Source organism: Salvelinus alpinus, chromosome 11 (genome assembly GCF_045679555.1).
Source record: "Salvelinus alpinus chromosome 11, SLU_Salpinus.1, whole genome shotgun sequence".
Taxonomy (NCBI): Eukaryota; Metazoa; Chordata; class Actinopteri; order Salmoniformes; family Salmonidae; genus Salvelinus; species Salvelinus alpinus.
Window position 1 is genome coordinate 9,035,837 of NC_092096.1, and position 14,615 is coordinate 9,050,451.

The 14,615-nt window shown below is 42.1% G+C and overlaps 1 protein-coding gene across 1 annotated transcript; it reads left to right on the forward strand.

The window, feature by feature from the left end:
• Window positions 1-857: 857 nt before the first annotated feature.
• Window positions 858-14,231, forward strand: LOC139533550 (NLR family CARD domain-containing protein 3-like). Its single transcript, XM_071331687.1, is given in 12 exon segments — window positions 858-2,180; window positions 2,360-2,413; window positions 3,221-3,459; window positions 4,323-5,944; window positions 5,946-6,121; window positions 6,950-7,126; window positions 8,164-8,337; window positions 8,587-8,757; window positions 10,733-10,903; window positions 11,919-12,092; window positions 12,630-12,676; window positions 13,101-14,231. Coding segments are annotated over 12 exon segments (3,591 nt in total). The 5' UTR covers window positions 858-2,169; the 3' UTR covers window positions 13,676-14,231.
• Window positions 14,232-14,615: the final 384 nt, after the last annotated feature.

The following is a 14,615-nucleotide window of genomic DNA, read 5'->3' on the forward strand; positions in this document are numbered from 1 at the left end:
AAGATGTGAAACTAAACAGCAATCAATACAATGTCAAATAAAATGTAAATACAGCACAACGTTCCATTCCTCAGCTACTAGGTCCCCAACACCCTAAACGGCACCAGAACATCTAATTGTTATGAGTTCTGCAAATTGTTCCAGCAGTGAGGCACATTAAAAAGCGTATTCTCCTAATTCACTGGCGACCCGAGGAACCTCAAAGAGTTAACCAACCTTGTGTAACAGAGCTTTGTAAATAAAAAAGGGAATATGCAAGTATGAGGACCAGCCAGCCTTTTGATACAGGATGTAGTGATGAGTATTAAAACTGTCACCTGTGATAAAAACCAATGGCACTCTGGTAGACTGCATCCAATGGTTTAAGAGTAGTGGCTGCTGCATTCTGGTAAATGGTGTCACCGTAGTCAACAACTGTAACAGTCTTGTTATCTATTGTCTAGTCTCAACATGTATTAATAAGAACATTAGTATTCATATGATTCTTAGAAATTATTTACGTTGTTACATTAGCTGAAATGCTCAGTGGTAGTTGGGTATGTACTTTACAGTTAGAAATATGTTGAAACTGTATCCATCCTTAATTATAAAATATTTCATAGTGCACCATGGCTTTTTCTGCCCCCAGGTTAAACACCTGTTAGGTTTATGCTATACTATGGTGTTGAGTCACTGGACTTTGACCAGATATTATTGCATTCAAAAGATCAACTGTAACCTAGAACATAGATACTGAGCACTCGTCATCAGGAAGGAAATATCTCAATGTCTTGACATGTTCTGGTTGTGAATTCAGGCTACAAGGTAAGAATTCTGCCAGGGATTATTGTAAAGTGTGTAGGGAAATTAAATGTATGGTGTTATTTTAGTAAAGTGAATGACAGGAACAGTCTATTTCACCTGAAACGGGTACAGTTCAGTCATACAAAATGGCAGTAATCGCTCATGGACAAGTCAAATTCAAAACCATATTGTTCATATATTTCTACATCATGGTTATTTTACAATTTGTTCATCTTTATATATTGTAGTTTTTATGACAATAAGCTCCTGCTTCGTGTTATTTGGTATGAAACCATTGACCACACTTTTCTTAACATTGCTATTATGATTAGGCTGATGCTACATCATTTGAGTCCCCTGGAATTCCTTAATAGCATACCGTAACCTGCTGACCAAAGCAACACAATAGAAGGAGATGAATGATTTAAAGACACCGTGATGAGTTATTATTAGTTCCACTAAGACCAGAGGGCTATCCTACGAAGCACTAGATCTACTCAGGGTTTTCTAAAGCTAATCAACTTCAGTTAGCTTCACGTTGATTCCAGCTCAGGTTGGTTAACTCATCGGTACAACAAACGGTGCATATTGCTCGTCCGCCTGCGGCTAACTAACTCTAGCAGGCGTGTAACTACGCCTAACCAAAAGGCAATTACAACTTCCACTCGGTTGAACTCGTTGCATTCCACCCAGAGGAAGTTCGTCTTGTGTAGTGTATATCCACTAGGAGGATATTTCTGCAACGTCTTGCTAAGTTCGTTGTAGCCAAAGGAATTTCTAGTTTCAACATTAGCAAAGCTAGCAGCACAGTCACATTAGCTAGCTAGCAACATGTCATCGTTAACATTCTGACGGAATACCAAAACCAGCCCGGGTTGACTTCAGAGTGCCAGGCTGTAGATATTGTTTTTTTTTCTCCTTGTCGGATTCGAACAGAGGTACGTTACAACAGGTCTTGCTCTTGGTTAACTGACTTGCCTAGTTTAAATACAGGTAAACAAATTATATTGAGAAAAGACCATACCACACGCCTTAAACCGGATATAGAATTCCCAGATTTTGCCCAACCCAGAAACGAAGTTAGAAGTTCCGCACTTGAAAGTGAGGCTATATATAAATGACTCTCGTTAAAAAAACTAAACTAAACAATAAGGATTTATATCAGCCTAATCGATGTGTAGATTACATCACGGACGCCAGTGTTTGAACTTGAAATGGGATTCATGGGATTTATATAAATGCAACTCTGCACATCCAATGACAATGCCGGCGATAGGTATAAAATGTGGAGATGCTTGTTGATTTGACAGCTACAAAGCAGTTACATTTCTGACACCACCTAAACAAAAGCGAGGTTACCGCGGATCCAATTCAATTCTGGCAGGAATGGAGAAGAGGTGAAAAATAGCAGTCATGACTACATGTACCTGTGATTTGCATTAAATCACCAGAATATTTGGATTTGTCTGCTTAGTAAATGTTTGATTTCTAAGAGAATGTTATGAATAATAGAGAACAATTCTCATTCAATATTGAGCTGTCACTGTGTTAACCACTATGCTGGATCTCTGTTTAGGGGTCAGTGCTCTAAAATGAGTCTCTCAGGGGAACTTGACACGGAAGCTAACAGGTAAGATAAACATTTTACTTCCATATCTGAACACAAAGTAAATGAGACCTCATGTTTGACACTGTATGACTACAAACATCCCTGGGCTTTCTCAACAATCACAATGAATCAAACTATTATTATCGTACCACTGATCAATGGTAAGAAGTCAAGACTCCTGCAGTATTTTACAGTGTTTTACATACTACTGCTGCTACTACCGAAATCACTGGTACCACTACTACTACCGCTACTACTACTACCACTACTACTACCACTTGTACTACAACAACAACTACTACTACTACTACTACTACTACTACAACCACTACTACTACTACAACCACTTGTACTACTACTACAACCACTACTACTACTACAACCACTTGTACTACTACTACAACCACTACTACTACTACTACAACCACTTGTACTACTACTACAACCACTTGTACTACTACTACAACCACTTGTATTACTACTACAACCACTACTACTACTACAACCACTTGTACTACTACTACAACCACTACTACTACAACCACTTGTACTACAACAACAACAACTACTACTACTACTACTACAACCACAACTACTACTACTACTACCACCACTACCCCTACTACCATAAGAGTGACTGGTCTATGGGAGAAGGAATCTATTTCAGAAAAAGCGATTGTACCACTGATCCATGATAAGAATTGACGTGTGTGTGTGTGTGTGTGTGTGTGTGTGTGTGTGTGTGTGTGTGTGTGTGTGTGTGTGTGTGTGTGTGTGTGTGTGTGTGTGTGTGTGTGTGTGTGTGTGTGTGTGTGTGTGTGTGTGTAGTGGATGGTCTACTCTGTCAGAGGATCAGTCCAGGTGTGCAGTGTGTGAGCAGGTGCTGACAGATCCAGTCTCTATCACCTGTGGACACAGGTTCTGCAGACAGTGCATCACCAGATACTGGGAGCAGCCTGCTCCTTCAGGACACTATGGCTGTCCTCGGTGTAGAAAGAGGTTCAGGACACGTCCAGTTCTACTGCAACTGGCTGAACCCAACGATGACGCGAGAGGCTCTGAAAACAGTAAGACCTTTTGCTCATTCTCATTAAGCTCATGTTTCATTGACCAAACCATGTACACTGACTGGACCAAAATATTGGACTCTACAAGGTGACGAAAGTGTTCCACAGGGATGCTGGTCCATGTTGACTCCAATGCTTCCCACAGTTGTGTCAAGTTGGCTGGATGTCCTTTGGGTGGTGGACCATTCTTGACACACACGGGAAACTGTTGAGCATGAAAAAACCCAGCAGCGTTGCAGTTCTTGACACAAACCGGTGCGCCTGGCACCTACTACCATACCCCGTTCAAAGGCATTTAAATCTTTTGTCTTACCCATTCACCCTCTGAATGGCACACATACACAAGTGGTTAGAGCGTTGGACTAGTAACCGAAAGGTTGCCAGATCGAATCCCCGAGCCGACAAGGTAAAAATCTGTTGTTCTGCCCCTGAACAAGGCAGTTTAACCCACTGTTCCTAGGCCGTCATTGAAAATAAGAATTTGTTCTTAACTGACTTGCCTAGTTAAATAAAGGTCAAATAAAAATGTCTCAAGGCTTAAAAATCCTTCTTTAACCTGTCTCCTCCCCTTCATCTACACTGATTGAAGTGGATTTAACAACTGACATCAATAAGGAATCATAGCTTTCACCTGGATTCACCTGGTCAGTCTGTCATGGAAAGAGCAGGTGTTCTTAATGTTTTGTCCACCCGGCCCTTTGTATTTTGAAATGTTAGAACTTCTAGTCTTCCAGCATGTGGCAAGACGAGATACACAGGAATACAAGTGAATGTGGCAAGACGAGATACACAGGAATACAAGTGAATGTGGCAAGGAAAGATACACATGAAAATTCTCAGCAAATTCTATTCTTCTCTTTCAGTGGATGTCAGCCTGCAGAGAGCTATAGTAAACCATAAAGACAGTCTGAAAAGGAGGTATGAATGTGTGATAGAAGGCCTGGTAAAAGCAGGGAGTCAAGCCCCCCTCAACAGGATTTACACAGAGCTGTACATCACAGAGGGAGAGAGTGAAGGGGTTAACGATGAACATGAGATGTGGCAGCTAGAGACAGCATGCAGGACGACAACTTCACATGACACAGCAATCCACTGCAATGACATCTTTAAACCCTTACCTGGCCAAGAGAGAAGCATCAGAACTGTGCTGACCAAGGGCATCGCTGGCATCGGAAAAACTGTCTCTGTGCAGACGTTCATCCTAGACTGGGCTGAAGGGAAGGTAAACCAAGATGTAGATATCATATTTGTGCTTCCTTTCCGGGAGCTGAACTTGATCAAAGATCTCCAGTACAGTCTTCTGAGACTTCTCCATGACTTCCACCCAGGACTAGACATGGGCAATGTAGAGAAACTCACTGCCTGTAAAGCTATGTTCATCTTTGATGGTTTGGATGAAAGCAGAATTCCGTTGGATTTTCAGTGCAACAAAATGATGTCTGATGTCACACAGACATCGTCTATAGATGTTCTGCTGACAAACCTCATCAAGGGGAATCTGCTTCCCTCTGCTCTCCTCTGGATAACCTCCCGACCAGCAGCAACCGATCAGATCCCCCCTGAGTGTGTCGACCAGGTGACAGAGGTACGAGGGTTCAACGACGCACAGAAGGAGGAGTACTTCAGGAAGAGATTCAGTGATGATGAGGACCTGGCCAACAGAATAATCTCCCACATAAAGACATCAAGGAGCCTCCACGTCATGTGTCACATGCCAGTTTTCTGTTGGATTTCTGCAATAGTCCTTGAACACATGTCGAGTACAGACGAGAGACGAGAGATGCCCACGACCCTGACTGAGACGTTCACACACTTCGTGCTCATTCACACCAGCCTGAAGAACCAGAAGTATCATGGAAAAGACGAAATGGATCAACAGGAGCTCATGGACCCTGATAAGGAAGTTCTTCTGAAGCTGGGGAAGCTGGCGTTTGAACATCTGGGAAAAGGAAATGTCATGTTCTATGAAGAAGACCTGAATGAGTGTGGCATTGATGTCAAAGAAGCCTCAGTGTACTCAGGTGTGTGCACACAAGTCTTTAAAGAAGAGTCTGTGTTATTCCAGAGAGTGGTGTACTGCTTTGTTCATCTGAGCGTTCAGGAGTTTCTCTCTGCTGTCTACGTGTACCATTGTTACACAACCAAGAACATGGATGACCTGAAGCTCTTCCTCCAGGCGACTAGAGCCACGTCTGAAGAGCTAACCTTACACGAGCTGCTGAAGAGGACCGCGAATAAAGCCCTGGAGAGTAAGACCGGACATCTGGACCTTGTGGTCCGCTTCCTTCATGGCATGTCACTGGCGTCCAATCAGAAACTCCTACGAGGTCTGGTGACACAGACAGAAAGCAGTCCAGAGAGCGTCAAGAAAACAATCCGATCCCTGAAGATGATGCAGAGTACCGACATGTCCCCCGAGAGGTGCATCAATCTCTTCCACTGTCTGATAGAGATGAAGACACATTCAGTACAGCAGGAAATCGAAAAAATACTTGAGGTCAGAGAAAAGATCCAAAAACCTGCCACTGACGTACTGTTCGGCGCTGGCCTACATGCTGCAGATATCAGAGGAGGTTCTGGAGGTGTTTGACCTGAAGAAATACAAGACCTCTCAGGAGGGCCGTAGGAGACTGCTTCCAGCTGTGAGAGTCTGCAGAAAGGCTCTGAGTATTCCTGGAAATATCACTCACACCAAACTATACTGGTAGGTAGAGCTGTATTTTCACTGGCTGACTAGATTTTCTATTCAAATAATAAACAAAAGCATTTTTTTTTAAATAGAAATTGATCAGGAAATGTATTGAGTCGTGTATTCATGGTGTACACCTTTACTTATGACAGGTGATCGTGTACATGTAACTGTAGGTACTCAAATATAGCTGGGTTGATGGACACGTCTGATAGAGGACAGATATAGCTGGGTCCATGTCCAGAAAGGAGACACGTCTGATAGAGGACAAATATAGCTGGGTCCATGGACAGAAAGGAGACACGTCTGATAGAGGACAAATATAGCTGGGTCCATGTCCAGAAAGGAGACACGTCTGATAGAGGACAGATATAGCTGGGTCCATGGACAGAAAGGAGACACGTCTGATACAGGACAAATATAGCTGGGTCCATGGACAGAAAGGTATAGGCTATAATTGCGCAGGTGTCCACAATTAACTTAGTAACAGAGTTCCATATTACTAAACAGTAACTCCAAACAGGGTCACAAAACATCTCACATGAATTATTCTGTAAGTAATACAGCACATGCCCGACAGAGGACGCGCCTGATACAGCAGCCATAATATAATTAAGAACTGGTGCCAACTGTTTGACAACTGACAAACCTTAAAGGGCCGGCGCACAATTTTACTATAGTGCCATACTGGTATTATCAACTTTACTATGACATCCAAAGGTAACACAGGTTTACACTAGCAGGGAAAGCTAAATTTACACTAACATTAATACAACCTCTAATGTATCTACTCTGTATTTACAGACTTGCTGGCTGTCAACTCATAGAGGCATCGTGTGAACTGTTGTTCTCAGCTCTCAGCTCGAACCCCTCAAACCTGAGAGAGCTGGACATGAGTAACAATGACCTGAAGGATTCAGGAGTGAAGCTACTCTCTGCTGGACTGGGGAATCCCCACTGTAAACTGGAGACTCTGAAGTCAGTACCCCACTTCTTGTTCAATAAGTGATCCACAGTTTGAGAATACTGTTTTTATAAGATTTAGAATGGTATCAAAATCAATTGTCCATCTTTATCAGTGATTAGAGGATATGCGTGTCTCATGTTAGAATGGGGGGGGGGGGGGCTAAAATGGGTCTCTAATGGGTGTACTGTACATGATTGGACATTTTGGTTCAAATACAAGGTAGAAGACAAAAATGGCCAATTTTGATTGATTTTCATATGGAATGACCCTGCAAGCTATTTTGATTGATTTTCATATGGAATGACCCTGCAGGCTATTTTGATTGATTTTCATATGGAATGACCCTGCAGGCTATTTTGATTGATTTTCATATGGAATGACCCTGCAGGCTATTTTGATGGATTTCATATGGAATGACCCTGCAGGCTATGTTGATTGATTTCATATGGAATGACCCTGCAGGCTATTTTGATAGATTTTCATATGGAATGACCCTGCAGGCTATTTTGATGGATTTCATATGGAATGACCCTGCAGGCTATTTTCATATGGAATGACCCTGCAGGCTATTTTGATGGATTTCATATGGAATGACCCTGCAGGCTATGTTGATTGATTTCATATGGAATGACCCTGCAGGCTATTTTGATTGATTTTCATATGGAATGACCCTGCAGGCTATATTGATTGATTTTCATATGGAATGACCCTGCAGGCTATGTTGATTGATATTCATATGGAATGACCCTGCAGGCTATGTTGATTGATTTTCATATGGAATGACCCTGCAGGCTATTTTGATTGATTTTCATATGGAATGACCCTGCAAGCTATGTTGATTGATTTCATATGGAATGACCCAGCAGGCTATTTTGATTGATTTTCATATGGAATGACCCTGCAAGCTATGTTGATTGATTTCATATGGAATGACCCAGCAGGCTATTTTGATTGATTTTCATATGGAATGACCCTGCAAGCTATGTTGATTGATTTCATATGGAATGACCCTGCAGGCTATGTTGATTGATTTCATATGACCCTGCAGGCTATCAGGCTGTGGAGTTACAGAAGAAGGCTGTGCTGCCCTGGTCTCAGCTCTGAGGTCAAACCCCAACCACCTGAGAGAGCTGGACCTGAGTGACAATCACCTAGGAGACTCAATAGTGCAACATGTCTCTCCTGGATTAGAAGACTCAATCTGGAGACTGGAGATCCTAAGGTCAGCAATATGGTTGGATTGTTTGCAAGTTGAATTACTTTGTTTTGAGTAATGCAACAGGTTTTATCTTCGGAGTTTGTAATTTACCATTAACTGCTGTAAACTCAGAGGAAACCTCATGTATTGACTCTGTATCTGCAGACTCCCTGGCTGTAAACTCAGAGGAAACCTCATGTATTGACTCTGTATCTGCAGACTCCCTGGCTGTAAACTCAGAGGAAACCTCATGTATTGACTCTGTATCTGCAGACTCCCTGGCTGTAAACTCACAGAAACATCTTGTGAAGTGTTGGCCTCAGCTCTCAGTTCCTCCTCACACCTGAGAGAGCTGGATCTGAGTAACAATGACCTGCTGGATTCAGGAGTGAAGCTGCTCTTTGCTGGACTGGGGAATTCACCATGTAAACTGGAGATTCTGAGGTCAGTTTTCCTGTATTTAGGGGATAACAGTTCACCAGATCTGTTTGTTATTAACAAATTCAGCATTATACTCAATATATCTGACACCTCACTGTCTCTTATGAAGCTGGTCCTTTTTAAACTTAAACCAAATATTGTAATTGTTGTTGTTCAATCTAGTTTGTCAATACGTGAGTCCAATAACTATGAATAGTTTTAACTTTATAAAGGCATGTTGATTTGGTGACTTGACGTGTCTTCACATTACAAGCAACATACGAGGCAGCAGCTAAGTGAGGATCCTTAGAAATAAAATGTTTAAAAAAAGTTCCCACATTAGCATATGCCAGGGTAGGACCAAACCTCTTCTGTACATGACCCCAAATGGAGATGCAGTGTACCTCACTTGAAAACAATGATATTCCCTAGGTAACACTGCAGTGTACCTCACTTGAAAACAATGATATTCCCTAGGTAACACTGCAGTGTACCTCACTTGAAAACAATGATATTCCCTAGGTAACACTGCAGTGTACCTCACTTGAAAACAATGATATTCCCTAGGTAACACTGCAGTGTACCTCACTTGAAAACAATGATATTCCCTAGGTAACACTGCAGTGTACCTCACTTGAAAACAATGATATTCCCTAGGTAACACTGCAGTGTACCTCACTGGAAAACAATGATATTCCCTAGGTAACACTGCAGTGTACCTCACTTGAAAACAATGATATTCCCTAGGTAACACTGCAGTGTACCTCACTTGAAAACAATGATATTCCCTAGGTAACACTGCAGTGTACCTCACTTGAAAACAATGATATTCCCTAGGTAACACTGCAGTGTACCTCACTTGAAAACAATGATATTCCCTAGGTAACACTGCAGTGTACCTCACTTGAAAACAATGATATTCCCTAGGTAACACTGCAGTGTACCTCACTTGAAAACAATGATATTCCCTAGGTAACACTGCAGTGTACCTCACTGGAAAACAATGATATTCCCTAGGTAACACTGCAGTGTACCTCACTTGAAAACAATGATATTCCCTAGGTAACACTGCAGTGTACCTCACTTGAAAACAATGATATTCCCTAGGTAACACTGCAGTGTACCTCACTTGAAAACAATGATATTCCCTAGGTAACACTGCAGTCATATTCCCTAGGTAACACTGCAGTCATATTCCCTAGGTAACACTGCAGTCATATTCCCTAGGTAACACTGCAGTCGTATTCCCGAGGTAACACGGCAGTCGTATATTCCCGAGGTAACACGGCAGTCGTATATTCCCGAGGTAACACGGCAGTCGTATTCCCGAGGTAACACGGCAGTCGTATTCCCGAGGTAACACGGCAGTCGTATTCCCGAGGTAACACGGCAGTCGTATTCCCGAGGTAACACGGCAGTCGTATTCCCGAGGTAACACGGCAGTCGTATTCCCGAGGTAACACGGCAGTCGTATTCACTCAAGTTGATGTCCCTCAAGCTATCCCAACACATACAGATGTACTGTCTTAATTTGGCCAGCTTCTCACCGCAAATTTTTTCCCCTACAGAAACAGGAAATGTGAATGATTATGGGTATTATAATTAATGGATGTTTTTGTAGGGCTTGATAAAAAAAAATCTTCGTTAGGGCAAATCAAGTCTGACGTTTTAAAGTGGAAGTTACAAACTTTAAAAGCCTTTTTAAACCTTGAATACATTACAAGTTTCCATTTTCTGGCGTGCAGGAACATTCTCTGCGACAACGGAGTGATCAGGACATCTGTGATAATGACATGAAAGCCATTCTAATAGTGTAAAAGGCTTGTTTGCCGGTTTAATTACTTTGTTTTGAGTAATCCAACAGGTTTGATCTTCAGAGTTTGTCATCTACCATCAACTGCTGTAAACTCAGAGGAAACCTCATGTATTGACTCTGTATCTGCAGACTCCCTGGCTGTAAACTCAGAGGAAACCTCATGTATTGACTCTGTATCTGCAGACTCCCTGGCTGTAAACTCACAGAAACATCTTGTGAAGTGTTGGCCTCAGCTCTCAGTTCCTCCTCACACCTGAGAGAGCTGGATCTGAGTAACAATGACCTGCTGGATTCAGGAGTGAAGCTGCTCTTTGCTGGACTGGGGAATTCACAGTGTAAACTGGAGATTCTGAGGTCAGTTTTCCTGTATTTAGGTGATAACAGTTCACCAGATCTGTTTGTTAACAAACTCAGATATAAATCTGACTGTCTCTTGACTGACACTTATGAAGCTGTTACGTTTTAAACTTTTTATTTTTAAATTAATTTTACAAGCAATGCTGTGATAATTTCATATCAAATATTGTAATTGTTGTGCCATTCTAGTTTGTCTATATGTGAGTCCAATAACTATGAATGGCATGAATGGCACTATGAAGGCATGTTGATTTGTTAACTTGACGTGTCTTCACATTACGAGCAACAAAGGAGAGCGATGCTTTCCTTGTGATCGCAACACATAACGATGACAGGAACGCGCTGTGATTGGCAGAGAGGTTTGGAACTGTCTTTTGTTATTGGATCTATTAACCAATTTACCGCATGGTGATGTCACAATGGAGAGCCAAAACTCCGGCCCATGTAAACCTGCTGATCAGAAGGTTCAGTATAGATTGTATTTTCAACCAACCAACTATCAGGAAATAACACGGATCACATGTTTTCCCACAGTTCTACACTCTTAGTTTCATCGGCTGTTGTTACGATGTAATATCAAACACCTCTGTTGAACAATATGATATGAAACACAGGGGGAAAACAGAATTGTGACTTCGCTCGGTCTTTCAGTTTAGGTCCTGAAAGCCATCACATACTGTAATGATGACATGAAGGCATTGTGATGCTAACAGGTTGAATTCTATACCCATCTGAAGAGAACGAACATTTTTAAACATTACACATTTAATCAGGGGACCCCATCCCCCGACCCCAATTTTGGGAACCACTGGCATATGGCCAAACTTCAATACAGCATCTGATTGGCCATATGCCAGTGGTTCCCAATCAGATGCTGTATTACGGATATTATGCAAATAACACCACAGTAATGATATTATGAATGCATGTATAAATGGATACAGCTGCCAGTCTATTTTCACCACCATAGAATAGCTGTGTGATTTTGGAATCATGTTAAAACTCTCTGCAGGTTGGCATTCTGTGAAGTCACCGAGGAAGGCTGTGCTTCTCTGGCCTCAGCTCTGAGGTCAAACCCCTCACACCTGAGAGAGCTGGATCTGAGTTACAATCACCCAGGAGACTCAGGACTCAGACTGCTCTCTGCTGGACTGGAGGATCCACACTGCAGACTGGAGAAACTCAAGTATGTAGAGGGTTTATGTCAGTCCATGTTGAGTGACATACTGTAAGACATGTTTCTGACCTATCAGGTTAGTTATGCTAATTTATGTATACTGTAAGACATGTTTCTGACCTATCAGGTTAGTTATGCTAATTTATGTATACTGTAAGACATGTTTCTGACCTATCAGGTTAGTTATGCTAATGTATGTATACTGTAAGACATGTTTCTGACATATCAGGTTAGTTATGTCTTACAGTACACATACATTAGCATAACTAACCTGATGGCTCAGAAACATGTCTTACTGCACACATAAATTAGCATAACTAACCTGATGGCTCAGAAACATGTCTTACTGCACACATACATTAGCATAACTAACCTGATAGGTCAGAAACATGTCCTACTGTACATGTAATTATCATGTTTCTGACCTATCAGGTTAGTTATGATAATTACATGTACTGTAAGCCAAACATACTTACCACCACATGGACGGTGTGATGTGGTGACCTTGTGTGTACATTGCCTGTCTGTTCTTCTTACCTCCTACAGTGTGGAACATGGCGGACAGTACACAATAAAACACGGGCTTAGAAAATGTGAGTGTTGACTGCTGTGAAGAAAAATCCTGTTAGTCTTATTTCAAGTTGACTCAAAGAAAGATAATTTTTCAGAGCCTGAGGTGTGTGTGTGTGTGTGTGTGTGTGTGTGTGTGTGTGTGTGTGTGTGTGTGTGTGTGTGTGTGTGTGTGTGTGTGTGTGTGTGTGTGTGTGTGTGTGTGTGTGTGTGTGTGTGTGTGTGTGTGTGTGTGTGTGTGTGTGTGTGTGGGGGGGGGTTACACTAACAGGACCTCGCTCTGTTGGGATTTTCCCTTGGCTCTTTAATACCTAGACACATTATCATTCTGGTGGGGCTCTTTAATACCTAGAAACATTATCATTCTGGTGGGGCTCTTTAATACCTAGAAACATTAACATTGTGATGTGATGATTTGTAATATTGTGTCCTGGTCTCCCCCATCAGATGGCTGTGTGCTCACACTGGACCCGAACACAGCACACAGAAACCTCTCTCTGTCTGAGGAGAACAGAAAGGTGACGTGGAGGACAGAGGAGCAGCCGTATCCTGATCACCCGGAGAGATTTCAAGATTTCGCCCAGGTGCTGTGTAGAGAGGGTCTGTCTGGGCTCTGCTACTGGGAGGTAGAGTGGAGTGGGAGAGGGGCTCATATCGGCGTGACATATAGAGGAATCAATAGGTCAGGAAGGGGTGATGACAGTGGGCTTGGACCTTGTGACAAAGCTTGGTGTCTGGTCTGTTGTGATGACCATTACTCTGCCTGGATCCATAATAAGCTCACTACCATACCTTCCCCCTCCTCCCCCCCGTCCAACAGAGTAGGACTGTATCTAGACTGGCCAGCCGGCACTATGTCTTTCTACAAGGTCTGTTCTGATACACTGACTCACCTGTACACATTCTACACCACATTTACCGAGCCCCTCTACCCAGGGCTTTTTGTTTGGTGTCACTCCTCAGTGTCCCTGTGTCAGGTGGTGGCCCCTGTGTCAAACACACAACGTGATGTTTCACTCTAATCACGGTCCTGTTCAGTAGTAGGAGACGCAGGTGTCGCGTCGTGTACCACACCACCCGGGCCTTATTGCTTAATTATAAAACGGCTCCCTGGGAAATCTGCAATTTGACGGGTTTAAATGGTGTGTCAAGCCATTGACAATTCCCCTATTCCCACACATCATTTAGATGTAGTATCATAATATAGATAGTTAGTATTGATTCGAGATGGTAATATTGGCCATTCAATCCTGTCTTGACCATATTACCACAAACCCCCATGAGGTGCCTTTATTGCTATTATAAACGGGTTACTAATGTAATTAGAACAGTAAAAATACATGTTTTTGTCATACCCGTGGTATACGGTCTGATATACCACAGCTGTCAGCCAATCAGCATTCAGGGCTCCCAACCACCCAGTTTATTACCTTTTTTATGATAAAGTTCTGCTTCCGTGTGAACTAAATTACACAGAATGGAAATGACATGTCACAGATTTGACCTGTGTGAAATGAAGACGATGGAATAAGAGTTTGAATTGTTTAAATGGTATTTGAATAAATAAACTAAAGTTTGGCCAGAGTTTCTTCCCTTTTATTCCTGTAATTACACATGAAAATTAAATGTAGAACTTATGTCCCACGTTGACATTTTGACACAGTAATATATCACACGTTGTTTATGGCATAACCCTTTACATCATTTAAATCAGAGTAAATGACCACAGTAATGTCACCGGGTAGTTGTTGAAAGCTCTAAATTGGAGTTCCTGTCCAGACAGGATCCATTTTTATTTTATTTAAGCAAGTCAGTTAAGAACAAATTCTTATTTTCAATGACGGCCTAGGAACAGTGGGTTAACTGCCTTTTTCAGGGGAAGAAGGACAGATTTGTACCTTGTCAGCTCGGGGATTCGAACTTGCAACCACTAGGCTACGCTGCCGCCCCATTTAGAGAGGA